The sequence below is a fragment of the Coptis chinensis genome, chromosome 6 (assembly GCF_015680905.1).
Source record: "Coptis chinensis isolate HL-2020 chromosome 6, ASM1568090v1, whole genome shotgun sequence".
Taxonomy (NCBI): domain Eukaryota; kingdom Viridiplantae; phylum Streptophyta; class Magnoliopsida; order Ranunculales; family Ranunculaceae; genus Coptis; species Coptis chinensis.
Window position 1 is genome coordinate 83,486,884 of NC_141461.1, and position 27,750 is coordinate 83,514,633.

Below are 27,750 nucleotides of genomic sequence, written 5' to 3' on the forward strand. Positions count from 1 at the left end.
CCAAAGACAACAATTAGATAAAACCCAGTTTCCATTCACAACATTTTCGAAGCCCATATAGTCCAACAACGATATTCGTAGTATGTATCTCCATCCCTAAAGAAACTACAATAGAAATGATAAGCAGCACCGGTTCAACTACACCTTTCCGGCACACAGAGAAACCACATCTCTCCTATATTACCATCAACAATTTCCTTTGTATTTTCTTTTAAACTTTCGCCCCTTTAAAAGTTAATTTGAGAAACTTATCTTCCTATAACCAGCTTCCAATGAAACCACAAACTTATTTTGGTATACAGTTATAAAGTTACACATTTACAGGATATTTGGAAAGAATTGGCACCACGCAAAGGAAAATCTACAGGTGAAAAGAGAGAATTTTCACCTTTCGGCAGTGTCTGCTGTTTATATTATAGCAAAGTTGAAAGTAACAAAACGTCTGAAAAGAATTTTAAGAGAACTTCACTCAGCCTTTTAAAATGAGTTCAAATAGATACTGCGCTGAAATAAGTGAATTTTATTCGTTACTTGTGATAGCCAAAAAGAATGAAATATAAGAATTAAATGAATGAATTGAATGATATGAATGACCAAAAAATTTCCTTACAATTGCAAATGGAAAAATGGCGAGAGGCTATCAAGCTTAACACGTTTTCTAGATGTTCTCTTTAGAGGTTTTCTGTTTCTCCACCATAATTGATCAATGCCATTAGAATTCCTCAATATATAACTAAGATCAGTGACAACCAGCATCTTCTGATTCAGTTTAGAACTTGATTTTCTTCGTTGTTTTGATTTACTGCTCCGAGGAGAGGGTGTCTGAGGCCCCACACTGTCAAAATCAGTTGACCTGTCAACGCATCAAATTGAATAAATAACCAAGAATTTCAAGGACTCCAACCAAAGAAATAAAACAACGGTAAATAAAATAACACAACCGAACAGTATGCATGATAGGTCATTGATCACATGGCATCTCTAAGAGCATCTCATCAGTTAAATATTAATTCAGTTCTCCATGTATGTGATGAGTCGAGCCCATCTTCTAAAAGTCTTCATTCCATCAAATATATGACTGAACACAATTAAAGATTGCCTCACATCCCCATGAAAACTACAACATAGTAGGTTTGACGGGAACCAGAACAGTAAAACTGATTGACAACGGCAATGCCATAAGAATTATTAATACAAGTAGACCTTCAACCTAATTATTTGTGTTAATTTCAAGAAATAGATCTAAAAATTTCAATTCATTGAGAAACATACAGCAAGGGCAATAACTAGATAATGTTCTTTAAATAATAATAATAACAGCAAGAGTTTTAAGATGCACAATGGAAACACTTTCTCAAGTCGTTAATAAGATCCAAAAAAAGATAAATAATTAGTTCCAGAAGTAGAGTTGCTGCTTTGGAGCTTGTACTACTTGTCTTGCCTGAGATGAGAAGCAAAACTTGTGTCCAAACTTACGACTTGTGGTTAGTCTATTTTCGTTTTTCTCAAGGATTAAAATGTCAAATTAAACTTCCATACGCTGCTTACTTTTTCACCAATAGTGCACAAGTATTTAGCCATCACACACGAGTGGCATCATTTCTAATTTAAATTTTTTGACAACTGGTGACCCCAGACAGATAAGCGCGGTCTCAACAATAAACAAAATAGGCAACCACAATCAAATATTTGAAATGAAAAATTAAATGCATGGAAAAGACAACATAGCTAATGCCAACTAAACACAATCTCTTACCTCTCCTCACGGCTCAACTGTGGTGGGAAAGAAAACTCTTCCGTCAGTGGTTTACAAGCAGGACAGTGGTAGATCTTCGGTGGTGGTCCATGTAGATTAACGCAATCAAAGTGATACCATTCGTCACATGAATCACAAGCAATCATTGCTCTGTTATCATAAGGCTTTCGACATATACAATAAAGTACACTTCGAGCTCTTAATAACTGCATTTGCCAATCCAAAAAGGCTAAATTAGAATGAGAGAGATTAATGCCATACAAAATTGTGATTAGTAAATTACCTTCAGCTCTTTTTCAGGATGAACTGGTAAACTTTCACCCTCTGCTATTGTTTTGAATACTTCATCCAACCCAAGCTCCCCACAGTCAGAAGCAACCTGCATGAAGATGACATTGTTTTCAATTAATTAGTTGTGTGATCTAATTGGAGTACACCTTATACTAATGGAAATGCCTCAACCTTCTTTGCTTTATCAGACCATTGCAAGCCAATGCATTTCACTTCCGTAAGTTTCTTCACAAAGAAATCTTCAGACGGCATATTTATTGCTGAACCCTGTCACATATTCCCAATCTCTGATTTAGCTTCCATGCTCAATAGACATCATTCTAGTTGTCCACAATTCATGGATCAATATATTTCATTTCTAACCAAGAAAATAAGGTGGTTGCTATATACAAGTATGCAATAAGTTCAACTAAGACTACAAAAATTGTCAGTAGGATCGATATGAATAGTAGAATAGTCGTGTTGCTCTGTCAACAGGATCAGTGTCTTAACTTTATACATTATATTTATTTTTATTTACTTTAATTCAGTGAAACTAAGTCTCCATAAGAAAATGTATCGACAAAATTGTATGAGAGGGGGAACCCACGCATCTACAAGGTGCAAAATAATCCTAAGGAGGTTAGCATGTTTTAGCGGACTCATCCTTTTCTATCCCACCTCCTACTGTCCTACAGTGAATGCAACTTAGCACAGTAGCTATGGCAAGTGTAGGGCATGAAGAGACACTCGGGAAACCAAGCTACTGCACATAAGTGACCCAAACAAAGCATGAGTGACAAATCAGTCAAGTGTGAGAAATAGTCTCAACCAGAGCAACCACCGGAAGGGCAAAAGGTTACATAGTGTCATAGGGTACCCAGAGGATGCAAAGAAAGCATAAAATTCCCTTGTAAAGTGTGACGCCAACAAGAGCTTCTAATAAGTGGACCAGAGGTCAGTGAAACCATTATAGCAGAGATAAATCGTAGCTTTGAGCAATATGCAGGAACGAGCATGGTTGCAACTAAGTACAGGGTATGAAGTTTTAATCTATAATAAACTTAACTAAACTTCATATCACAAACTACATTACATGATCCAAACTACTAAAAGGTGATAATATAGTCCATAAGAACATCGATGTTAGGAACCAAGCTGGTTTAATAAAAAATGAATGGAAAAAAATAAATACAGTGCAAAACTTAGAAGATATTACTGTTCTAAAACCAAAATGAGCAGTTGACAAGACATACATCTTTCAGTAGGCGCTGGATCTGTTGAATCAAGGGCTTTTGTGAACCCATTAACAATTTCTCAGCTTTGACTTTCCACGAGTATCTAGTAATTGCCAATTCCAAGCTGCAGATAGCCTCTTGATCATATACACCAGCCACAGCCACTGCCTGCTCCCAAACAGAGTATTATTTGTCAGGGCAACCAGAAAAAGAGACTTGCGGCATAATTTGTTGCACGCTTGTCTTCTCCCGTCTTTTACTATATCTAAATAAAATATAAGGTTCTTAAGGGGTAAAAAAAAAGGGTAATATAAGAGAAGATAAGCACCTTCAACAAAGTCAGAAGTTTATTAGAAACGGAGCTGAGATCTTTATCAACATAGACAAGGACATCATCGACTATTTCAGTTAAGAAAGATTTGCAATCAAGAGCTTGTTTCACAACATGTTCTAGCATCTCTGTTTCTTCAATCCTGGTAAACACAGGAACACCCATCTACTGAGCTCACACAACAACATCACAAATGAAAAAGTACATCTTCCACTATTTTTTCTATGACCTAACATGTCAACATTATAGGAAACCAATGAAAAAGCACATCAGTCAACCGTTTAATTTCTAAGGTGTGATGTGATGCATTTCACAAGCCAATTGGAGTTTTGTATAGATAAGTAATTTAACAGATAATCCATATAAAACAAAAAAACAAGGAAATACACACAAGGGTATACGGAAGCCCTACCAGACGTGTATTACACGTAAAAACTACCTATATGTTAAGTATTCAGTTGTTCCTACTTTTTTCTAAATTTAATACACCTTTGCTAGGGCATACATTTAAACTAGACGAGTACAAATGGTATTTCACAAATTCAAATTTGACACTAAACACCAATGGTTAAATTTCAAACTTCCAAATTTCTTTTTCTTTTATAAGATAGGTAAAATTTTCCCAAGATTTTGTCTCCCAAAAAAGTGACGTTTGGCCAAAAATTATGTCTGAAATGACACTGAAAAAACAGAAGAATAGAGGTGTACTTATTTGGCATGAAAACACATAGTATATTGTTATAAAGAGAATGGTTAAGACAAGTTCAAGATTGTTCGAGAGTTGCAAAACAGTAGAGCTTAAGGAATCAGGGGAAAAAAAATGAGCATTTATGATATGGCTAAATGTTAATCTTATACAAAGGATATCATTATAATCACTATTCACGAGTAGTGTAAGAGATTCCAAGGAATCAAAGAGAAATAAGAAAATTGTAAAACGGGTAAGCAGGCATCAAAATGAGGTAGAAGGGGTCCACCTCTGTAACGACACATCGCCTACAGTCACGTCTACCCAAAGCCCACAGCTTGACCTTATTAATGGAAGTTGGGATTTCGGCTATCCTTAATAGGCCTTGACACATATGTGATAATCATTACTCTATATGTCCAGATAATAAGAAATGTACAAGAGGAAGAAAGAAATTCATTACAGAAGAATCCAATTATATATAAACAACAGAAAGAACGAACTTAATTTTTTTGAACATTGAAATTTTGACATTCTTCCTAAAAGTTTACTTATTTGTTTCTCCTTAGAAAAATGATCACAAATCTCTCCTATTAATTATAGAATTCGTATTCAGTCAATTAACCCTTCCAAACGTTTTATTAATTCACTTCACTTATTCTGAATTAACATACAATTTCAACAAGAAAATGAATATTAACTGGTAAAATTATACAACTAAAACACTGAGCTGCCTGAAATGGCAAATTCATGCCACGTGGTAAACTGACAACAACATTCTACAGACTAATGGAATATTACCGTATGCAAAATTCCTTGGCAGCAGATACAAGCTCAACGAGAATCTTCAGTTCATTGCGTTTTCCCCTCAATATCTACAATAACTAGAATTAGAAGATACGAAATAAGTTAATTCTTAAACTAGACAAATACAGATACAATGTGATACCTTATTGATGCGTCCATTTCTCGAAACAGCTCCACTCTCCATGAAAAGGCAATAAGGGCAAGTATATTTGTTTGTATGAGCAAGCCTTGAATCCATGCATGCAAAATGGTACCTGTTGCAGGCAAACTTAACAAATTCTAGGATGTCCTTAAACGAAAAGTTCAATCCGACTAAAGAGATAATAATTTTATTTTAAAAAAAGTAAAAGCCCCCCCCCCCCTCCCCAGTTGCAAGATCCAACAGTAATGCTTCTTCGCATGGAAAAAAAGGTCATCGTGTAGGCGTTGGAATTTGCAAGGGTTCTGCCTAATATTTTTGATAAAGTGGGGTCCCCCTAGTTGTAACAACAAATTGGTGGTCATACCTCATACCTAAGCAGCAATCCCCAACAAGACACACGAGAAAAAAAATTAAGAAATAAAAAAACTCCACCAAAAATTTGGGAGACATCAAAATCACCTGGACATTTTCTTTACTCGCAAACTTTACAGAATTCTCACCCCTAAACCCTTGGATCCCCCCTCCCCAGGTCAAGGTAAAAATTGATCCTATGACAAGGGACCTTACCGGTCTTTGCAAATTGAGCAGGCCAAGACGTCCTGCTCTCCAGAATCACTCGCACAGCACATGTATGGGAGCTTATTATTAATTCTGCAGCCTTTCAGATCTTGATATATGTGTAAAGATCTATCAAGATTTTGCTCAATCTGTCCGAAAATAAAAATTGTTTTAAAACAACTGTCGAAACTGAAACAGCAATTGGGTCATAAATTAACAACTAAGATCCTAAACCCTCACCGTTAAAAGAGAACTACGTAATGGTTTCATCTCACCAACTACAAGCTCAATAACTTCTTTGCAACATAAAATCCACTTCTCAACTTTACCACTTTCTGACGCAATCAAATCAAGCTCTAGACTGTCAAAGGCAACTGAATCTCCAAGGTCCTGAAATATGTAACTCAAACATGACAGCCACGTAAGTCATACTAAACCTTGCTGCATGTAACGCATGCTAGTTTAGTATACAAACAAATTTCTCACACCTAAGTTAAATAGAGAAACTGAATTTTTCTCATCTTTAGTTTGAAGAAACACAAGACTACAGCTTATCAACCATACAGGTAGACACTGGCAAACATGAACCAATGGAAACTAAGAAATCAAAATGTTTTTATTTTTTTTTCTAAACATGCTAATACATCATCACAGATCACCGTAATTTTTTCCCATTAAAAAATATTTGTTATCAATATTAACCATCAGTATATTTGTGTATGTATTTCAAATTGACTTACTTCTGTGCAGAAAATATATCGACGATATAACTTAATGATATTAAAAGTAAAAAATAAAGTTTAAAATTTACAAAAAATAAGATAATTTGTGGATATCTAATGAGGGTAGAAATAAAATACGCTCACATATGAAAAAAAAAATAAGTAAACTCCTAAAACAGATATCATTCATTTCAAGGAAAAACTCGTGATCTTTCATAATTGAAAAACATTAATTGTGTGGTTATATTGCCCACCTTAATAAAGACTTTAAACATGAGTACTTATTGTTGATGTACAAACATACATTGCCTAAAGTCCTAATGACACTACGACTTGCGGACTGATAACATTAGAAACCTTGTTATCATAATCATTAGAAATAAAAAATAAAGAAAAGAGAAAAGAGTAAATAAAAAAGAAAAACAACTTGAAATCTTCTTTCTATACAAACACACACCAGCAAATAGCTAGCACCCAGCTCAAAGTAGAAACCGAAATACAATTAACATTTCAAATAATTGTGTATACTAAATTATTTAAACACTGAAGTAGTAAGTTGCACAATTCTTTCTACGCTTCCACAAGTGATGTACTATATTTGTCTTAATTGGATGGGAAGTATGGGATCCCAAATGACAGTGATCTAATAAGCTACCATACTTTGTAGCCCCATCTATTCATATTTAGGTTATGCATATTCCCAACTTCACCGATCAAACTAGTTGTTTCGGTCTAGCTCACTTCGTCAAAGATCATTTACCTTGGGACATAAAGTTGTTCAAGACGGGATATCACAATAACGGTACTGGTTGATTGAGGAGTTGATCAGAAAAAGAAACTATTATAATCAACACCCTCCACGAGGCACCTATTGGCCAAAACAGAACTTAAAATTCACTGACATGATACACCTATATGTTCACAGAAGCATATGGATATATGAGTCAATGAGTCAATACTCAATACTAACGAAACCGAAAACCTATATGCAAGGGGCGCACTTATAATTAACATATACCTCCACCACCTATACTATTTAACATGAAAACGAGTTTCATGGGCAAAGTCTTTACAGAAAAGCTATTAACCATATAAATGTAAGCAAACAGTAATCTTGCCACAACACAGAGAAAAAAGGGTGAACAAGGAACATGGCAAATATAATATTCAGGATACTAAAAAAGAGAACTATTCCTACGCCTCACTGTTAAACACATCAATCAGTGCATACATAAGTGAGTTAAGAAACAACCATTATACAAACATAGAAAGGTTAAAACTTCCCAAGATAAAAGAACACGCTGATTGCCAACCAAAGACACAATTAACACTGGCTTAGAAAAGAAAGGAAACGTTAATTACCTTCAGCTGCAACAATGCAGTGTAAGATTGCTTCCCCGACCTAGAGTTGAAGAACATATGAACCTTCTCTTGCCAAGACCTGCATATACAGTGTAACAGACAATCAGCAAAAAAAATTCAAAGCAGCATACAGAAACACGCCAGGGAAAGTCCCAATTGTGTAATGCTTTTGCCCAATAAAGAATGTCAAGCAGAAGGGAACAAACTGCAATAGCAGAATGTAAAGATAAACATTATAAGGAAGTGTATGATACAGGTTTCCACTAAGACAGCACTACAGGAGAAACTTATCTAATTGACGAGTATGTCACTTCACAATCATAGTCCAAGTAGATCTATATATTCTAAAAGACGTGGAGCTTAATAGGCACAAGGCACATGTCTCAGCCATGGTTTCAAGCTCCAGGTGCCTATATTAGGATAGTTAGCAGAATACTTTTATTTTCAAATTAAGTTTCTTTTATGTTGTAGTGTTTTTTCCTAGTACAACAAGGTTTCATGTTTAACAATATATCAATTCTCATAGGTAAGGAGCTGGTACTAAGAGACGGATAGCAGTTGAGTTATGTGCTTTTTAGGGTTTTTATCAAGTCCCTTTTCTATCAAATGGGGTTTAGTCAACAGTTTAAGTTTTCTCTCCCACTCCAGAAGGTATGCTTGTCTAGTTTTTTTTTTAACTTTTAATCAGTAGACCACGGGACAATGTTATGTTGTGAAGGTAGGCTATTCTAACATCCTAGCACCAAACGAAGAGTGTCATATCACTTACAGGATTATAAAAGCATCCAACAATTAGTGCCCAAGGAATTGTTCAACTACACTCACTCTTAACTGAGAATTGTCACATTCGACATGGTTTTGGTATAACGAAGGCAGACAAGGCACGGTTTCCAATCAATAAATATCCTGCCCGTTCTACTTTTCCAATGCAAAGATAGACTGTAGTAGCAGGGTGACATCCATAATTTTATTTGAATGCCTGCCCGTTCTACTTTTCCAATGCAAAGATAGACTGTAGTAGCAGGGTGACATCCATAATTTTATTTGAATGCAATGACAAGAAAGTAATTCCTAATCAGAAAAAAGTATGTTTCCCAACAAGCCTTACAAGGAGCTCTGCCAACTTAATCTCAATTTATGAGAACCAAACTATTTAGTGGAAAGTGAAAACAATAGGCTTCATCAACAAGAACTAGTGCACCATTAGATTCACAACAACCTAAAAAGATGAACGCCTTTAGAAATGAATTTAATGATGTATTATACAGATTCACCAACCCAAATCATGAGGGTGACTGTTTGTGTTTTGAAATGACTACGGAAAACAACTGTAGAATTTAGACATTCTAAAAACTGATCTCGGCCTTCCGCCATTACTTTTTGCATATGTTTCTAGCAAAATGAGAATAATAGTTTATTGCCGTTCACTACTATCATAGTAGTCTATACAAAGAATGAGTTTCTCATTATCAATTCTATAGACATAACTAATTTTAGTTTAAATGGCTACCGAACAGACCCATAAAAATAATGGAGAAAATCAAGTTATGAGTTACTGTGTTAGAAGTCAATCAAGGTGTTGGTCACAGTTGCAGTACTAATCATAGTATCTTTAACAAATGAGGCAATGAGCTGTAAACAAAATGGACTTTCCTGGAATGAGATTAATATAGATCTAACGAACTCTCAAATTACGGAAAAAAAAAATTGCACCATACAAATAGGAAACTTACTTGTGTTCTTCAATAGCATTTACAAGCTGAGCAACCACCTCGGGAAAGGGTAATTTCATGCCCTGCAATTTAAAGGCAGCAAAATAATAATATCACGTAAGATTGCAGTGTAAAGAAAACCATGACGTTCTTCCCATCTTAAGTTAGAAGGAGACCATACACATCTAAATCATATTACCTGAGCTTCTTCCTGTGTTTCTTCAACATCAGTCAATTTGCACCTTTTCTGCAAAGAACTCTTTGAAAGTACTGCCAATGCTTTTCGAAGCCATCTTGCTCCATTAATCAATGAGCTCTCTAAATTATTGCAGGTGCATGCAATAGATAAGCATTTGGCATCTTCCAGCAATACCTCAACCTCCTAGAAGACCAACAAAATAACATTATTTTCCATGTAACAACCACATCGATTTTTTTCGATAATGTCAAACACATCGATATAAAGATATAAAGCATTTGTCTGTTACATTGATAAGATTCTGAAAAGGTAGCAAGAATCCATCAAGGTTAACTAAATAAATTTTGTAAGCAAAAGAAAGGAGTAACTGATTTGATGCAATATATTACTATAAACATACTGCTAAAAATGCAAAGCCCAGTAAGCACTTATCACCTCAAGTAAAGGAACCTTGGAGCAAAAAGAGATAGCCTTCAAGCACCACTGGAGTTTGGCTGATGCACTTTGAAGCTTATACATCTCAGGAAAGTCGAAACCTAAAGACAACCCAGCTTTTGTGGCACTCTGAAATCTATCAAGTAGTTGTGTGGTTTTATCCATAAAATCATTGTTCACTGCACTGACTATATCACATGTATCTAACAAGGACTCTGCACATCCTAGAAGCGTATGAGCCTCATGCTCCCAAGCCTCATATTCTTTTAAAACACGCTGAAGCATTTCTGGTTCTTCCAAAGATACCTTCAGATGCTTTGACTGAGCAATTACTTCCTACAAAACACAAAAAGTGATTACAGCTTGTGCATTAACTTAACAGAAGACTACTGCACACAGAAGACAGTATAGTCACCTTGAGGGCATCCACTTTCAGCAACGAACTTGAAGACTTCCCACTAAGAAAATTCTGACATCTTCTTAACCAGGACTTGGCAGATAAAAATACATCTTTTACCTCATGTAGGGATGGTAGTATCATGAAGATTTTTTCCGAAGCCCTGAAATATTTAAAAGTCGCCATAATAAATAATTGATGCGGTGCATATGAGTAAGTTTCATCAATAATGGTTCTGATCACCACCTAAACTCGTAAAGCCTACATATCTAAAAGGCCAAAAGGGAAAGGAGGGGAAGGAGGGCTATAAAATTAGTATCAATGGCTACAAACCTGAAAACATCCTCAAACTCAGACATCTCAGCCACAGTCCCAAGAACTCGTTTAGCTCTTTCTTCCCATGAAATAGCAGCCGCAAGAACTCCAGACATATCGACAAACAGTTTCTCTTTTTCTATTTGTAGTCTGTAGAAGTTATTTGAAAAAAAAATCAGTGATTAAAATAATCATATAAATATAGCATAAAAAAAAACCAAAACAAAAAAGGGACATAGTTAGCTATGCTGTCACAGCAAGGAAAGAGACATACACAATAGCATCTGACATGAGTTGCTGGATGTAGTCAAGTGGCATTTGAGTACAGCGTGCCTGTACAAGTAACAAATTTCAACAAAGGCAGAAGCAACAGTTATAAATTTCGGGACGTAGCAATAATAAACACTTAACTAAGTATATAAATAAACATTTATAAACAACTAAATAATAATAACAAAAAATAAAAATGAAAGAAAAATAAAATGATATAAAGACAACAAAAATATATTTCATACTCATTCAGCTGATACAAAGATATTTAAAACCATCAAACCATGTTACTAATTAGGCTACCTTCAGTGCTTTTACCCTACAAGAGACCCTCTTCAGTTCTGTCTCAACAAGAGGCAATTCATCAACTGCATATAAAGAATTTTAGATGAAGTAATTAAAGAGGAAGAGACAAGAATCAAACTATTTTAATCAAGCAACTAAATAAAAGAAAGAAATAAGCAGAAACTTACCCTGTACACTCAACATTTCCCCATCCTTGAGAATGCAAGTTAATTCTTGGACAAGACTTTCTTGATCTTCTCTTTCCTGGATATTCACAAGAGCTTCATGAAAGCGGGAAACCCAAGACGCAGCATCACAGTGATGTTGTCTCAGAAGCTTCAATTCTGGAATATCAACTACAAAGCAGCGAGCTTCCTCTAGAAAAATATCAAGTTCCTACAGCAGTGATTAATTAAAAAGGTTTAAACCCCACTAGACAGATGTAAGTTCTTCCACAAATACTGTAATGGATAAAGTGATTCCAATTTGATTAAAGTAAACAACCTTTAAACGTAAGGGCCCTTTCAACATTTCATTACAACGAGTTTTCCATGAATCCGCCTGCTCTAACATATCCAAAAGTAACTCCATTTCTGGAAGCTGAACGCGAAGCTCCAACATCTATATATAAGTAATCTGATCAGAACTATGAAACCCTGTGGAGCATGAGAAGAGAATTCCTTCCTGGCTATGTCGTCTAAACTTTTGAGTACAACTTACCTGAAAGTATAACTTGTGAAGATCATCAATCTCCATCTTTCTTGGATTTTTCACTGAGAAAAATTGATCTACACTATCAATCCAAACCTGGTGGAACAAAGTAACGAACACAATTTTATCACTACAGTGACGTGAGAGAAGTTAAATATATATAGCAATTAAAACATATTTTAGTTATTAAACAAGAGAAGACGAAAATCTGAAGAACAAGAGAGAGAAGACTAACAGCCTTCTCTCACACATATATATATCGAAAAATCGGATCGGAGGGGATGCCCCATAACCCCAGGTCGCAAGTTCTAAAAATAACATTGCATGTCACCTAGTACAGAACATGCAATAGAGCACGCAAGCTCTGACAACATTATTCCCGATATAGCCTAGAATTAAGGTATCAGAATATATACCTCAGCAGATGAGATCTCTCCCGCTAATCTTCCACATTCTTCCACATGGATTGGTGATTTAGTTGCTTTAATGTACAGTTTTTCCAGTTCATCCATCTAAAGTGGCAAGGAATTAAAAACGACCGTTAACAAAATAAACAGAATTGAGCCCATACACCATTAATATAAAAGTTAGGACCCATATAAAGAATCACAAGGTGACTGAGGAAAGAGAAATAAAAGGATCAGGTTAAATTTCTCCTGGATCATATCTTAGTATAAAAAAATTGGGGTGAGCTACAGTAGAATATTAATAAATAATGAACGACTACCTTTTTGTCAATTGTAGGAGCAGTTGTGCCCCTGCTTTTTGCCAACATAAATTAAAAATCTACAGGCAGTTAACATAATTCAAACCACTTGTCACAAAATGCGTCTAATGGTTGCCCAAATGTCAGCACTCACATCTTCATGTTCAGATAATAGTGGTCCCAAATACAGCTACAAGGCTGTGGGTAATAAATATTTCTGCAGTTTTTTTCTGAGTTTAATTCTTGAGTAGGTAAATTATACTTCAATAAAAAGAGGGGCTTTAGCGGGACTCATTATCCAATAGCCCCATATTTGAGTCATTATGCATCACAATTCACAACTTACTCTAATACTTTTTTCCCTTCTTCTCAAAAACTGGTTATAAAACAAAGTAAAGTCATAATAATAAAATAAATAAGAAGAATAAAGCAAGCAAGATAAGTAAAACAAAGTAACAATTAAAAAAATTGTACGGTACAATAGTCAGTTTTTCCAATAAATGCACTATGTCATATTATTTTATTTAAAATGATATTAGGAATTTATGATGTCTTTTAATTTAATGCCTTGTGTTGAGACGAGTCAGTTTTTCCAATAAATGCACTATGTCATATTATTTTATTTAAAATGATATTAGGAATTTATGATGTCCTTTAATTTAATGCCTTGTGTTGAGATGTCCCTTAGAACTCTAACAATATCATTTTCTTTTCTTTTAGCATTCGGTAGCATAAGAAAAATACGCGCTGCGCGTATACGTTACTAGTATGAATAATTAGACAGACTCAAAAGAAGACTCCTTGTAGCACAACGAACATAGTGAAAAATTATCAAAAAGAGTTCAACATTAACCCACAAGCACATAAAATTGTTACCATTGAGCAAACAGAAAGCGCAGATTTTATCTCCAAAAGCAACTCACTTGCTTCTTCTGCATATACCTGTATAGATTGAACCAGATGGCGTTCTAAACAAAGAATAATTAACTAAAAAACAAAAAAACAGTAACAAGTAATAATTATTCACAACCTTCAACTTAAGATGGCCAGGCTCGTTACAGGGTAGATGATTAAAACTAAGTAACTTCTGTACTTCTCCTAAGTTAACCTTCTCCGCATCACTGTTTTGTTGATCCGACCAGGTCTCAACTTTAGAAAGGCAATTCCTTACATCCAGAGCCCATCTCTTCCCATCAACCAGATTCTTCGCCAAGTCTCGAACCTGCAAGCAAGACTCACGTGATTAAGTAATAAATTTGTGTCCGTGCGAGAGTGAACAACAAAGACAAGAACATGCGTCAAAGGCCAAAACTGGTACGAAAAACAATTGAATTCTTGACCCTTGGTCCTACATCAGTAATGTAATAAAGAGATTTCTGAGGCCCAAGAACTCAATAGTAACTACATCTAGCACTTTCGAGTAACATCACGTGGTATTACAAGTGGTATCAAAACAAAACCAGTCGCAATAGAAAGAGATACAGCATACCGGATCCATTTCAGCACCAGCCCAAAGAAACTGTTCAACTTCTTTCAAAGCATTAACATAGGCAGCATTGGAGAATGGACTTTGAAAAATCTTAAGTGAGTTCAAAAGCCAATCTTCTGCAAGTTGCGCATGAGTGACACGTCCACTTTTAACCTACAAAGATTATAAGACTAAAAGGGATTATCCACTATTGTGATTATTAAAGAAGAGTTGTGAAATAAATTCACTTTAATAGCAATATGCATCTACACCCATACTCCAATGAAAGCAATGGGGCCAGGTCACGGGGGTACTTCAGATAATTTATGTCATACAACTTGTCCTAATAGAAATTTATATGAAGTGAAAGATATCCATAGAATTAAAGCAAGTGGAAGAAATAGTAATGATTAAGAAATCTCAGTACACTATTGTGATTATTACTGCAGGATTACGAGATAAGACTCTGTTTAGTCAATATCCGTCCACTATACAGTGGACATATATAAACTTGGCCACTATAATGATTTTCCCATGTTTGAATGCATTTGTGAGAAGTTCGCAAAATTTGGCAAATTTAACCACAGATAATATGCCCGCTAGACCACCATATAAAGGATAAATGTGCCACACAAACTTAGAATTTTATTTGCCGCTTGTGATTTGTCAATGGTAAATTGGCCATTAGCAAATGGTGCGAACACTTGCATTTGCCAACTATGCTATCAAACACAACCTAACTTCAATTTCTTCGCAATATGCAGCTAAACAGGGGACTTTATTTGCCACTTGTGATTTGCTAATGGTAAATTGACCGATAGCAAACAGGAGACATTTGCATTTGCCAACTATGTTACCAAACACAACCAAACTTCTATTTCTTTGCTATATGCAGCTAAACAGGGGCCGCTGTGATGGATATCTAATTCGACAAGCCTCAAGAACCTGCTACTATTACTGTAATGGAAGCATTTTGGATAATTGGTGTTGTACATGTTGTCCTACAGAAATCTATATGAAGTGCTTAAATTAGTAGAACTGACGCAATTGTTGTAATTGCCTTCCTAACATAAGAACACCCTACCACATAGTTAAACGGTTTGACAACCTATGTGGCAAAGGAATATACCAACAAAGTTTTAACAAGTTTGGCAAATAAAGTGCATTAATACTTGATAAAATCTTCAACCCATAAAGAGATCTCTTGGAAATTTTGTGCTGAGAAGTATGCAATTTGCCTAGACAAGAATGTGAAAAGTATGCAATTTGTGATGAGGAGAGATTTGTACAAAATTATGGCTGTGTCCCTTCAAAGAATTTGTGTCTCTCCATAAAAGTATGAGTCTCTTTAACTGGTGTGGAGCTATAAATAAATACAAAAAACATGTATAAAAGCTAAGACAAGCTTTCTTCCCAAAGTCACCAACCATATTGGTAAATACAAAGAAACCCAAAAATTAGAGTTCCCTCGAGAATCACAGAAAATCGGAAAAAACAATACACAATCAAAACTCTTGCCAACTTTCCATCTTGTTGGCCTTCTCCAGCTGGCTAGACCATATCAAGTTATCAACTAATTTGGTTGTCTTGTCAATCATGTATTGAGAACCTGAGATTTGTCAGTCAACTAGCAGGGCCCGCTCAATAGCTTAGTAAGGTCTCTCTCATCAAAGGACTAATCCCACTCCTATTGAATATCGAAATGGTATATGAAAGCACTGGTATCCTTGAGTCCCCCGCATCATCAAACAAGGGAGTTTAAATCCTATGTGTTCTAAGCATGACTCAATTAGGTCCAATTAGAGTTAATGGGGACCAAGACCCAGAGAGCTGTCATTTTTTCCAAAATGTCTAATCAACAGAAAGAATCAAGAGAAACACATATGAGAAGCAATAGAAGCATTTAAAGCTGATGATCTCCTTTCCCAACATAAGTATTTTTGTTAAATTCATGGGAACATGAGACATGGAGAAATAAAGTTGAAGTACTAGCACTGCCTTTTACAAGACAAACCACTAACTCAGAAGGTGCATATAGAGAAGCAACAAAATGAGGCTAGAGGGACAGGGGAAGTACCTTTTTCGCCAATGTATTTGAATCATCCGAAGATAGAAATTGCCGCCTGCAGGTTCTACTTTGGGGGCTCTCTTCCAAACTATGTTTATCAATTGCAAGCAACAAGTCATTCAGTTCAGCAAGTGTGTGACGATAAAGAAGACGATGTTTACTTGGTCGACATTCACAGAGGTTTCGCCAATGCTGCATGAGCAATAAATAAATATATATCAAAAGTTCGCAAAATAAGAATCATAATATGAATATCTTAAAGGAATAGGATATAATCGCATCATAAACTGATCTGCAATATTATATAAGACAAAGTATACGACTCCCTCGACAACTCTGACTGCTTACACCAAATAATAAGGGAAAAGCAAAAAGGAAAGCAATTTGAACTGACAATTGCATTCAATAAGAGAAATCAAATGGAAAAGAATATCTGACATAACAGGCTTGTCCGTATCTTTAGTTTATCTATTTTAAATGGCCAAAGAGCCCTTATAAAACTATAAAAGAAACCCAGCTAGAGTGTTTTAGGGTTTCTAGAGTTTGAGGTAATAATATTATACGCAGGTTGGAAGCCTCCTTGTAAACTAGTTAAGTTATTTGGTGATATGAGTAATGAAAAATTAAAAGTACATGTTTTTGTCTTTTTGTTGAGAAAAAGATTTTTTTTAATTGACTGATTATGACATTGAATGTTAAATAGGGTTGAAACTTGAAACCATAATTAGTGATTTGTTTGTTTATTAATCTGCTGCATATTCACATCAATATCAATCTATCACAAAAGAGATCACCTGCTTCAAAAATATGGAACACAACAACGACAAGTTAAATACAAAAGGCTCGGCATTATATAAATGAGAAATCTTATATAGTATAACCATTGAACTCATATACCTCCAAACAAACAAAAGCCGATGGCCTGCAGCTACATTCAACAGCTGAAAGGTACAAATATTGTTGACATATGATGCAAGTCGGATCCTGCAAAAGTCAACAGCAGTTTAGATTACCTCTAGGTATCATCCCTATATCTTCATCTCAATATTGAGAATGATACAAATGGATGTCCATTCCACTACCTCTTCAGTTCCCACATACTCAGGATGTTTCCGAGGAGACATTTGTGCCGATTTGACAATGCCGTATCTCCAAAGTCGTTCTCTCCAAGTTTTTTCTTTGTTGAATATTCTAAGCAACTCTTTCTTTAAGTATGGAGAAACATCGTCATTACATCCATTCCGCTGGTATTGGAGGTTAAAGAAAAATATGCATCCATGAGTCACAAGCAGGTTAAAGAAACGGAGTAAGAAGAAATATAAGATCATCTGAGCACGAATAATACATAAACAAGCACGTGAGACTCAAATTCATCTGCCACAGCAAACGGGATGTCACAAAGATAAATAAACATAGCCAGTAAAGACATCAGTGTCTGACAATGGTAAAGGTGATGACAAGCATATGATGGCATCGCTGTATAAACCAAAGTTGCTAATCGTGGAGTCTGGGTATGAAGATTTTCCTGCCTCAGTGAACAGCATTAACAACCCAATAAAAGCAAATTCGAAAACAAAAAGGAGAAATTCATACAAAAACTAAAGAAGTATAGACCACTGCTCAACTGCCAACAATCCTCCACATCTATAAAGACTACAGTTGTAATTTATTCACAAGTAGCTCATGTGAAGAGTTTATACAGAGAGCTGTAAAGATTACAACACATACAATCAAACCACTCCATCAATTTTATGTAAACATAATTAAAGTAAAAAAAAATGTATGTTCAACATCTTGTAATCAACTAGAACATGTATTTAAGTATTTTAATCAATGGGTCTGATGTGTATCAGATAATGGTGGTCCTGGTTACACCCTGGTCATATACTATATTATTGTTTTTCTTAATTTTGTTTCCTATCTTACAAGAAATTTAGGGTTTTAGGGGAACCATTAACTAGTTGCCAAAATAAGGTTTCTTGGCTAGCAAGAAAGCCTTTCTCTGAATAAGGCATATGAGGATCTGTGTAATTAGGTTATTTAATTATGAAATTATGAATAAAAATATGGTTTTTATGTGCTTCATCTGTGTGAGATTATAAACCCTGGGTTTTCGGTTATTTCAAAGGTGTGTTTATTGATTAAAGCTTCCGCTAATCAAATCACATCAGGGTCCCTATTTTTTTCTTTATTGTTTTTTTTTTTTTATCTGGAAAGGTAAAAGATATAGCTTATTCATATCCAAAGAGTTACAAAAGTACATAATAGATACCTCTACTTAGTAAGGCACTAAGTTATGAGGTTCTAATTTCCCATCTACAGGGACAACTACACAGTAGAAATCTTTAATATATTGATAATAGCAAAGTTAAGTGATTACATTGGACTCACTCTCCTTAAATAAAGACTAAACACATACTAACACAGTAACACTCCTACCTACTCTATGTGGGACTAAAACCTCATACTATAGAACAATAATACTTCCATATATTTCTCTACAAACACTAATACCATACAATACGGCACAATACAATACAACACCCTACAACACAATTGGAATCCCAATTGCCATCCTACAACACCTCAGCTCTTTCAATGCCACCACACCCCTAGAGCAATCGCAGAGTGATTCCTTGACTTCCAACAAAACTTTTAACAAAATTTTGTATATTTCCTTCGTCAGATGGTGAGTAGATAACAAGAAAACATTAACTTCCATTTTTCATCTACCTGCATGCCTTTTTCCACACTACTTTCTTTTCTATTCATGTGTGCAACAACTTATACTAAATATTCAAAGAAAAAGGAATAAGTAAATAACAAGAGAAATATACAGAGAGGACAAGCATAAAATTCAGAAAATATAAGTGAAATCCTTTAAAAAACCACAAGGAGAAAGATTATATAACAGGGTAACATGTCCAGCAGCTTAGCCACATTAATGGAAGTGGAGTCCACACACTTGATGCTAAGCAAAAAAAGTTATGAAGATAAGAATATTAAGAAGTTCCAAAGTTCCAACCTTAGCTACCACACAAAGAAGTTCCTCATGAGATAAAACAGCAGCCTTATGATATAGTCGATATAGCTCTGCTCCAAGTCCACCGTGAGGCAACCAATCAGCAGGGGCAAAATTGACAGCCTCGGCACAATTTAAGCCTGAAGAAACATAAGACAATCAAGAGATTTACTGTGTGATGAGATAATTATCATTTCTATTAACCTGCCAAGGTTATATGGACCTCAATGGTAAAGTCGCTTACCAAGATTAAAACCTCCATGAAAAGACCTAGGAAAGGTTATTACGAAGTTTCCAGGTTCCTGGGAGACAGCACAACACACAGAAATTTAGATAGAACATTTAATTAAATGCAGAAAACAATAGTTTATATCAGAGATAGATAAACTATCCGAGAAGCAGCACACATATTTGCAGACAACTCAAGTTGGTAACCATAAATTATCATTCTTCCCTTTTTCCTTCTCCTTTTCAGATAAGAAGTAACCATTTAAGAATGAAAGGTTGTTGTCTAGGGGAAACAACGCATAAGCTAGGACTAATAGGAAATCAACAATCAGCACATTCCAACATTTCTGCAAATTCATTGGACCCACTAAAAGATGGTCTACCAACTAATAAACTTTTAATGATTAAAATAAATTATTGTTGAATTACTTTCTGCAAATTCATTGGACCCACTAAAAATCAGCCATTAAGTCATTGTGGAAGTACACTTTTTGGAAAGGGTGCCAACGGTAGCCTGACCATTGTCAAAATGCCTCATCCAGGAGAGAAATCCCTTATACCAGATTTTGAGTTATATCAAACATGGTACAAGTGTACGACACTTACTACGAACATCGACTTCTAAAAATCAAACGTGCTACAAGAAACATGTTGCCTAGGGCTGTTGAAAGTAAATCATTGTGTCTGTGACACACTAATATGTGTTCAAAGCACATAGAAAGCGTTCGATGCACCAACATGTGTTAAATGCAAGTAGACATGGTGCAAGAGGCGCGAACATGTCGAAAGCACACTAACATGGATAAAATTGATACTCTAGTGTTTGTGAGTCTCTGATTTAGGGTCTAATTACGTGGCTTGAGCCTGACTAAGGCACGCCAACATGGATGAAATTGATAAGGTGCTACCCACTGTTTACAGGGCTATATTTTTTGTGGGAAATGCTAATAGGCACAAGTAGTCAGAATAACTAACATGGATCCTCAACCTAGTTATGAGGGACAACTGGCCCCACAATTTTCTAAAACAGGACGCTTTCATAGTAGGATGATCAACTCTCCATGACTCAATTCCACAAAAGGCGTTAGCACAACCTTGTATCTCAAAAATGGATCTTCTATAAGTGTTTATGAGCGAGCACACATGCATGAATTAATTTTCAATAATATCCTATTGAAACAAAATGTGCAATCAAAGCCATCTTGTGCTATCACAATTCAGAATCAGTAAAAACATTGTCTGAAGTCGCATAAAAAAATTCAACAAAAAAACAAAAAACTTTCAGGAAAACCTTGTGAAACTTAAAAATTTGGGTTGTATACAATGGATAAATACAGTGCAGAGTCGGACATAACAGACTATTACAGCCAAAATTCAACAAAATCAAAGGAAAAAAAAAAAGGAAAGGAAAGGAAAGGAATAGGTTAACTTCGCATGCACAACATAAGACATCTAACCTGCAGAACAGTATAAACAGGAACACCATTTTCTTGCAAGACTGTCGGATTCAGCATGGTAACTAGCTGAAAAAGCAAATCCGGTTGCGCATCGAAAAGGTCCGGGAGACTCTTCCGCATGACCTATATAAAATGGTAATTGTTACTTGACCAATTGATTGCCAATATCACGATGATAACAGCCACACAGCTAATTCAAGGATATAGTGCACCGACAAAGGTGCCAGATGAAGGAAACCAAAAAGAATCAAGCTAAAACACATAATCTTTAACACTGGAAAACGTCTAAAGAGCATTTATGACAGAATACGCAATGTAATATAATATGTACAGCCCGGCTCTTAAAAGTAGCTTAAAATAAGTTCTAAACTAAACTAATTATGAAATCTCAAACAACCCAAAACTTCGCATACAAAATGAATGTAAATCTAGTTTTTCGTAGACATGATCTACTAACCATAAATATCACCTCTACAAAAATTCAGCTCGTTTGATATCCTCTAGCCTAGATAAAATTTGTTGTCAACTTTTTTAAAAAAATCTAACGACCCAGAAATGTCGATTTTTTGCAATCATCTTTTGCCAATGTTAAAAATTATCAAACGAGCTGAAAATTTGTAGAGATGATCTTTTATGGTCAGTATATCATATCTACAAAAAACTAAATTTTAATTCATTTTGTAGGCGAAGTTTTGGGTTGTTTGAGATTTCGTACTTATTTTAAAGTACTTCAAAGAGCCTGTATACGTTAGAGTGACTCCATTGCTAGAGTGGACCTACACCACAAATTAAGGGCTAGTTTTTTGTGGAAATAATCTCCCCCTCATGAAGTTCATCCTCTTAACAAAAATCAGGTCATCTAAATTTGTTTAACAATGCGAAGCATTTAAAATTTATAGAACGGTTCACAATTACACAACTCTTTTGATAGGGCTAGATATATACAAACGAGCTAAAATTTTGTGAGGATAATCTCCATCATAATGAGATCAACTCCACCAAAAATCAAACCTTAAATCATGTTGTATTATAAATGAAGAAAAGAGTTTCGTCATGTTCCCTGATAAAATTCAATTCATTAAAATGCTAAGTTACATTGACCCAACTGACCCGGATAAATGTGTCTGTATCCGACACAGATACGAAGTGTCTGACAAGGTGAAACATAAAAAAATGAGGTACATTACACACAATTTGTGTCCGACACGGATTATTTTTGAAATATGGTGTGTCCATATACCATAATTAAAATGATAAAACTATTGTATTACAAGTAATAGGCGGCATGGCAAGGAGCTACACAAAGCCCAAGAAGATCCCCTCCACCCGGTTACAAGCCCGTTTATAGTACAAGGGTATCCCAATCTTTACTTTTTTGTAAAATTCCCTTGCGAGCTATAGTATATTGGCTGCCATTCTTTTTCACAACCCATGGACAATTTTACCACCACCTTTCAGATCTTGAAATTCAATAATTTACCTTTAAAAAAAATGGCAATAATCTTTAGATTATAGGGATATGATTGTAATTCCGTGTCTTTGTTAATTAATTACTTGAAACAATCCTACTTTTCCGAAGACAATCTTTCCCCTCATTTTACTCTTAAACTCTAATAGCTGTCAATACAAAAGATGGCAATTAGGTTTCGATAATAGGAGTATAAATGAATTTATGTTTTGTCACATCATATCAGACAAAACCTATTGACACGTGAAACACACACGAGTAAGAGAGAAATAGATCAGAATCCCATGGCATCTATTTACACACGCATTGATATGTAACTAAAATAATTCTATTTTTTTCATATACCCATCACATAAATCACGAGCTCCGTAGACATTCCTCTTTTTGAGGTTGAATTATTTCTCACTTCATAATTCGGGCATCACTGAGATAAAGGTGATTTCACCAGGCTAAAGGGCAAAAGAGCAAATCGTTTTTCTCTTATTCAGAATATCGAATAAATCTTAACTAAGAAATTACCAATGCCGGTTCGGTTTTGGTTTTCTACAAAAGGGCCAAAACCCTAATTCTCACTATAAAAAAACTAGGAGACAAGCCCTAAATCCTCTATCAATTTAGGAAGCAAAACCTAAAAAAATCCTTAGTAAAATTAAGGAAAATACATCAACAACCAACAATAACCAAGGCACTTCCAAGACCAAAGTACCCTAGCCATTTACACCCACGACCCATCCCTACATTACACCCTAAATACAATACAAAAGGTGTAAAGAAAAGCGAAAACCAAAATCAGAAAAAGAGGCAGAAGCTCAAAAACCAACACCAAGCTTCTACCATCTTCACCTAGACCACGATCCTCCAACCATCAACCCCCTTCTTCTCCCATCCTATTCGTTTCTCCCTATACATCACCCTTAATCATAACCAGTAACTGGAGGACAAGATGGTCTACTAAAGAAAAACTCAAAGCATAGATAAGTAGAGGAATATGCACAGTATAGGCTTCCTACAATTTGAATTTTATGCACTTTAACTTGTACAAATTGAAAACAAATTTCACTTTAGAAGAGAGTACCAGGCAACTGAAGGGAAAATCAATCATTGATCTTTGACATCAAAATACATTTTGTTGATGTTGGTAACTACAATTTTGAAGGGAAATTCAAACATGAAAAAGCTATACAGATGCTATATTTACTAATATCGACAAAAGACTACCTGCTCAAATGCTTGGGCTTCACCTCCAGGGACACTATACCAACATTTTGGCTCTCCCCTAAAAGCAAGAGACAAACAGTTAGCAATTTACCATTCGATATTCCAAGACAAATAAGTATAAGAGCATATTGTTTGGTTGTGACACATGAAATATCTAAAACTCTAAAAATTCAACCTTAAGAAGAAAACGGCAGCTCAGTACCTTGATCAATTACATGAAATTTTAAACTCCAACAGTCAAGAGACAAAAAAATCGCAATATAGGTGCATATATATAACTTACACATATTTAGTACTTCACACAGCAGTGAAAAGGTTTTTTGGAGCCACTTTCTCTTTCCTATGTGGCATCCAATATTATGATTAACCAAATCTCGATACAAAATCCAGTTTGTGTACACCACACCAACCATCTTGAGTCGAAGCAAATTGCATAACACCCAACTTACTTATCTCAGGGCAACGTCCTCAAACATCAATCCCTAATTGTGGATAAATGTGACACCCAAGAGATTTGCATGTCTGATTGGTTCACCATTGCTAGACTTGTCATAAAAAAATTCTCTAATTTCTCTGAAGCCATAATTTTCAGACGTCCAGTAATAGCATGAGAACCATTTTGCTCAAGAGTCGACCAATAGCAAATAAATGACCCGTGCCACTCCACCAATTCTCAAGGCCTTATGGGAATGTTTAGTTGTAAGCCACACATTCAACTGCTATTTTGACTTCCTTCGCCTTTTTAGCCCTTACAACTCCCCCCTCCTCATTGCACGTGCGCGCGCACACACATATCAGCCTCTTGACTCTCCCCCGTACAACTTGCAGAATCTGTTTTCTAAATCTCCTCTCTTTTTCCAACCTTTTCATCTCCATCCAACACTTTTAGCCTACCCAATTGTACAAACTATTATAGTGAAGGAACAACAAAATGCAATTCTTCATATATAGTCGTAAATCCCAAAATATGGGAACTGGTGATTGATCTGCTACCCATGGTCTTAAGAAATAGGGATTCCTTAATCAAGTTTACCGAAATCAACTATAGATATTCCAACAATACAACCAACTAAGTTACAGCTTGTGTCCCTTTTTCGTGGTTTTCAAGTTGGTAAAATATATCGTGATATAGGGAAGCTAAATAAGGAAGCCAGTATGTAGGCAATACAAGGTTTCCAAGTTTTCTTAGATGGATATCGCCTGGTGACTTTCTGTAGTTCCAAGACAAGATGATGTTTTGTGGCCACATGCTCAAAATTCACATTATACAGAATCAATACTTACTTTGATAAGCCCACATCTATTTATCCATATAACGGCAGATCAGTTATATGCAACTGCTCTTTCTTTAATTATGAGGTGCATGCATAAAGGTTCTGAAACTTTTTCTTACCTGAATCTTAAGAACAGAACCTTACTTCCACTAATCTCAAATCCTCTGCCAAGTTCTACCTACCCACAATTCCTTTTGAAGGTGGTTATTTAACATATAGAAAGCATATATCCCATCTCTTCTCCCATCGCACTTACACAAGGTATTCTTAATTTCTTCAAGGATAGACAGCGTTCTTTGGGTTTGAAAGTTTCCACGTTGATATGTTAGGATTACTAAAAATTTAAAATTCACAATGTGTTCTCCCCAAGAATAGCATCTGTGCTCACAGCTCTGCAAACTATTGGGATGGAAAGGAAATCGAGAATATGCATCAATGGAAGTCTCTTTAGTTTATATTTTCTGATATCCTGATTATGGTAATGTAATGTACTTACCATCTTATTTTCTATTTTCCAGAAGTTTTTCCGACCGGCCAAAACAAGATATCGTTTTTGTGCTCAAGGTTGAGTAAATTACTTCACTGTTGGTCTCATTATCAAACTGATTATACATGTATAAGCGTATATGGTAAACATGGTTTGGATATTTGAGTCTAAAAAATTTAGACTTGCCTCGCCCAATGGTTGTAGTATATAACAACAAACCATTACTAAAGGGCATTTTACTTTCAGAAAATCCTCAATTCGATATACTGCATTAGCCACTCTAACTTCAATGCAATGCACTAAGAGCTAAAACAGGCACTAACTTCATTATAGAGAATGAAAATGATAGAAATGACAACAAAAGGAAGAAGAAAAGTACATACCAATGCAAATAATTGATTGAATAAAAGCAATGGTCTTCAAAATGCCAACAAAAGGATGAAAACAGCATCCCAACATACAGCCATGGAACCATCACGCCAGCAATATTATTATGAACTGCTTGAAGCATTGATCCTTCCAATTTAGGCAAGTTGTTAAGATTCCATGGACTAGATGAATATTTATCCCATTCCTCAATCTCAACTGATGGTGGCCTCGAATCACAGTTGCGAGGAAAGCCACTCCCGTACTTGGATGTATCCAAATCATTTCCATACAAAACATCAACTTCACCCACAGAACCATCCACGATTTCCCAAAACTTTTTCTCTAGTTGCACTCGCGAAGGAGATGTTGATCCAAACCATTTCTTCTTCGCCCTCTCAGCCAGACGCCTAAAGGTTTCCAGAGAAAAACGCTTGCCAGGCACAAAACCAAAGCTATCTTTATCGGAATTCACACATTCTAAGCAATACCAGTTCCCAGGTGGAATCTGCTTTAACGGTGGTGAAAGACAATAAATATGCCAACCCTTATTGCACCTATCACACAAAAGCATAACTTCTCCATGCAAGCCACTATTGCACTGTTCACATATCTGATCAAACACTTCTTCCTTCTCTAACTTATCCTCTTTAACCTTATCACCACTGCCATTCTTTAGTCTTTTATTCGATCTCGTTGTATCCGATTCTTGCACACTCTTTCTCACCCCAACATCATGCATTGCCCTCTTACATTTTTTATCCGCTTTATTCTGACTATTACTATAACTCTCATAATCATACAAATGCTCCCGATACAACTGAGACAAAACATGCTTCGAACACTCGGAAATCTTCCCAACAGACCACACAAACCTACAAACCTCCCCCCATTTCTTATCTTTAACAACTTTATCATACCCGCCATACCGTTTCACAGCATTAAACAATTTACATAAATCCAAATCATCCTCTTCAAAAACAACCCTTCTCCTCAATTTCTTCCCACAATGTTGTTCCAAAAACCTATTATATTCCAATTCAAACGTATCCGGATCACAAGCAGCCGACCTAACTTGTAACTGATGAATAGCTTGTGTTTTTGTCGGAAACGTAAACTTATCTAAATCAAGAGCAAAAGGGGGTTTCCAATTTTTGGGTGGAACAATTTTACAGACACCATAAGGTTCAGCTTCTGGTCTAATTTTATAAATAAACTTTAATGGGTCTTCAAATTCTTCTTCATTTGGGTAAAAGGTAGGACCTTGTGGTATATTTAATGCACCAATTAAAGATTGTGAATTTTGACCTAATACTCCTTTTTCTACTGATCTAGGTCTTCCTTTACCCATTTTTCAAAATTGAAATGTCATATAGATTCAATTTATAAAATTAATGAGAAATTTCTTTACGTACCTTTTGTTGTTCAGGGGGATTGTGAGTTTCAATGGAAGAGAGTGTTTTTCGTGGGAGTTTTTGAGGAATAGGGTGAAATAGTTCGTTATGATTTTGGGGGGGTTTGGTTTTTTTGGGAAATTACGGAAATGTCTACTTTGACCGAATATTTTGGTCTTTTTCTTTGGATCTGATTTTGGATATTTTCGACATTTTCGTTAGGTTTTTTTTTTCATAACCGAATGTGGCCACTGGCAATCTCCAACACACCCAACAGGCCAACATGCTGGTTTTGCAAAATGTTAGATTGCTGATGACCTACAAATGGAGTAAACATGACATAGTGTTGTCGACAGATAATGTTACCGACCTATTATAACTACACAGTACACTCAA

At 35.5% G+C, this 27,750-nt stretch overlaps 1 protein-coding gene across 5 annotated transcripts; it reads right to left on the reverse strand.

The window, feature by feature from the left end:
* Positions 1 to 238: 238 nt before the first annotated feature.
* Positions 239 to 27,464, reverse strand: LOC147494922 (transcription factor jumonji (jmjC) domain-containing protein). Of its 5 annotated transcripts, none has more exons than XM_086569420.1 (34): positions 25,978 to 27,464; positions 23,834 to 23,891; positions 21,148 to 21,270; positions 19,707 to 19,764; positions 19,466 to 19,602; positions 17,523 to 17,684; positions 17,338 to 17,424; positions 16,450 to 16,632; positions 14,394 to 14,546; positions 13,935 to 14,126; positions 13,781 to 13,846; positions 12,615 to 12,710; positions 12,208 to 12,294; positions 11,992 to 12,108; positions 11,676 to 11,883; positions 11,506 to 11,570; positions 11,207 to 11,265; positions 10,951 to 11,082; positions 10,636 to 10,780; positions 10,221 to 10,556; positions 9,786 to 9,968; positions 9,608 to 9,669; positions 7,875 to 7,953; positions 6,031 to 6,180; positions 5,800 to 5,939; positions 5,233 to 5,344; positions 5,085 to 5,158; positions 3,593 to 3,737; positions 3,283 to 3,432; positions 2,219 to 2,314; positions 2,040 to 2,135; positions 1,757 to 1,962; positions 611 to 835; positions 239 to 442 (listed from the first exon to the last, which is right to left on the reverse strand). In XM_086569420.1, exons 1-34 carry the CDS (start codon positions 27,309 to 27,311, stop codon positions 409 to 411), a joined length of 5,550 nt encoding a protein of 1,849 aa, XP_086425546.1. In that variant the 5' UTR covers positions 27,312 to 27,464; the 3' UTR covers positions 239 to 408. The 5 variants fall into 5 exon arrangements, with proteins under 5 accessions (XP_086425546.1, XP_086425547.1, XP_086425543.1 ...); XM_086569421.1 differs by having other exon boundaries at positions 239 to 504; XM_086569417.1 differs by having other exon boundaries at positions 611 to 853.
* Positions 27,465 to 27,750: the final 286 nt, after the last annotated feature.

Bases quoted from the DNA above. Each gene is read 5' to 3' on its own strand.
- LOC147494922 (XM_086569417.1), bottom strand. From the start codon at position 27,311: ATGGGTAAAGGAAGACCTAGATCAGTAGAAAAAGGAGTATTAGGTCAA. The intron at 11,266-11,505 runs GTAGCCTAATTA...TTACTTGTACAG, and splicing joins GTAGGGTAAAAGCACTGAAG to GCACGCTGTACTCAAATGCC. The intron at 7,954-9,607 runs GTAAGTTTCCTA...CTGTATATGCAG, and splicing joins AATGCTATTGAAGAACACAA to GTCTTGGCAAGAGAAGGTTC.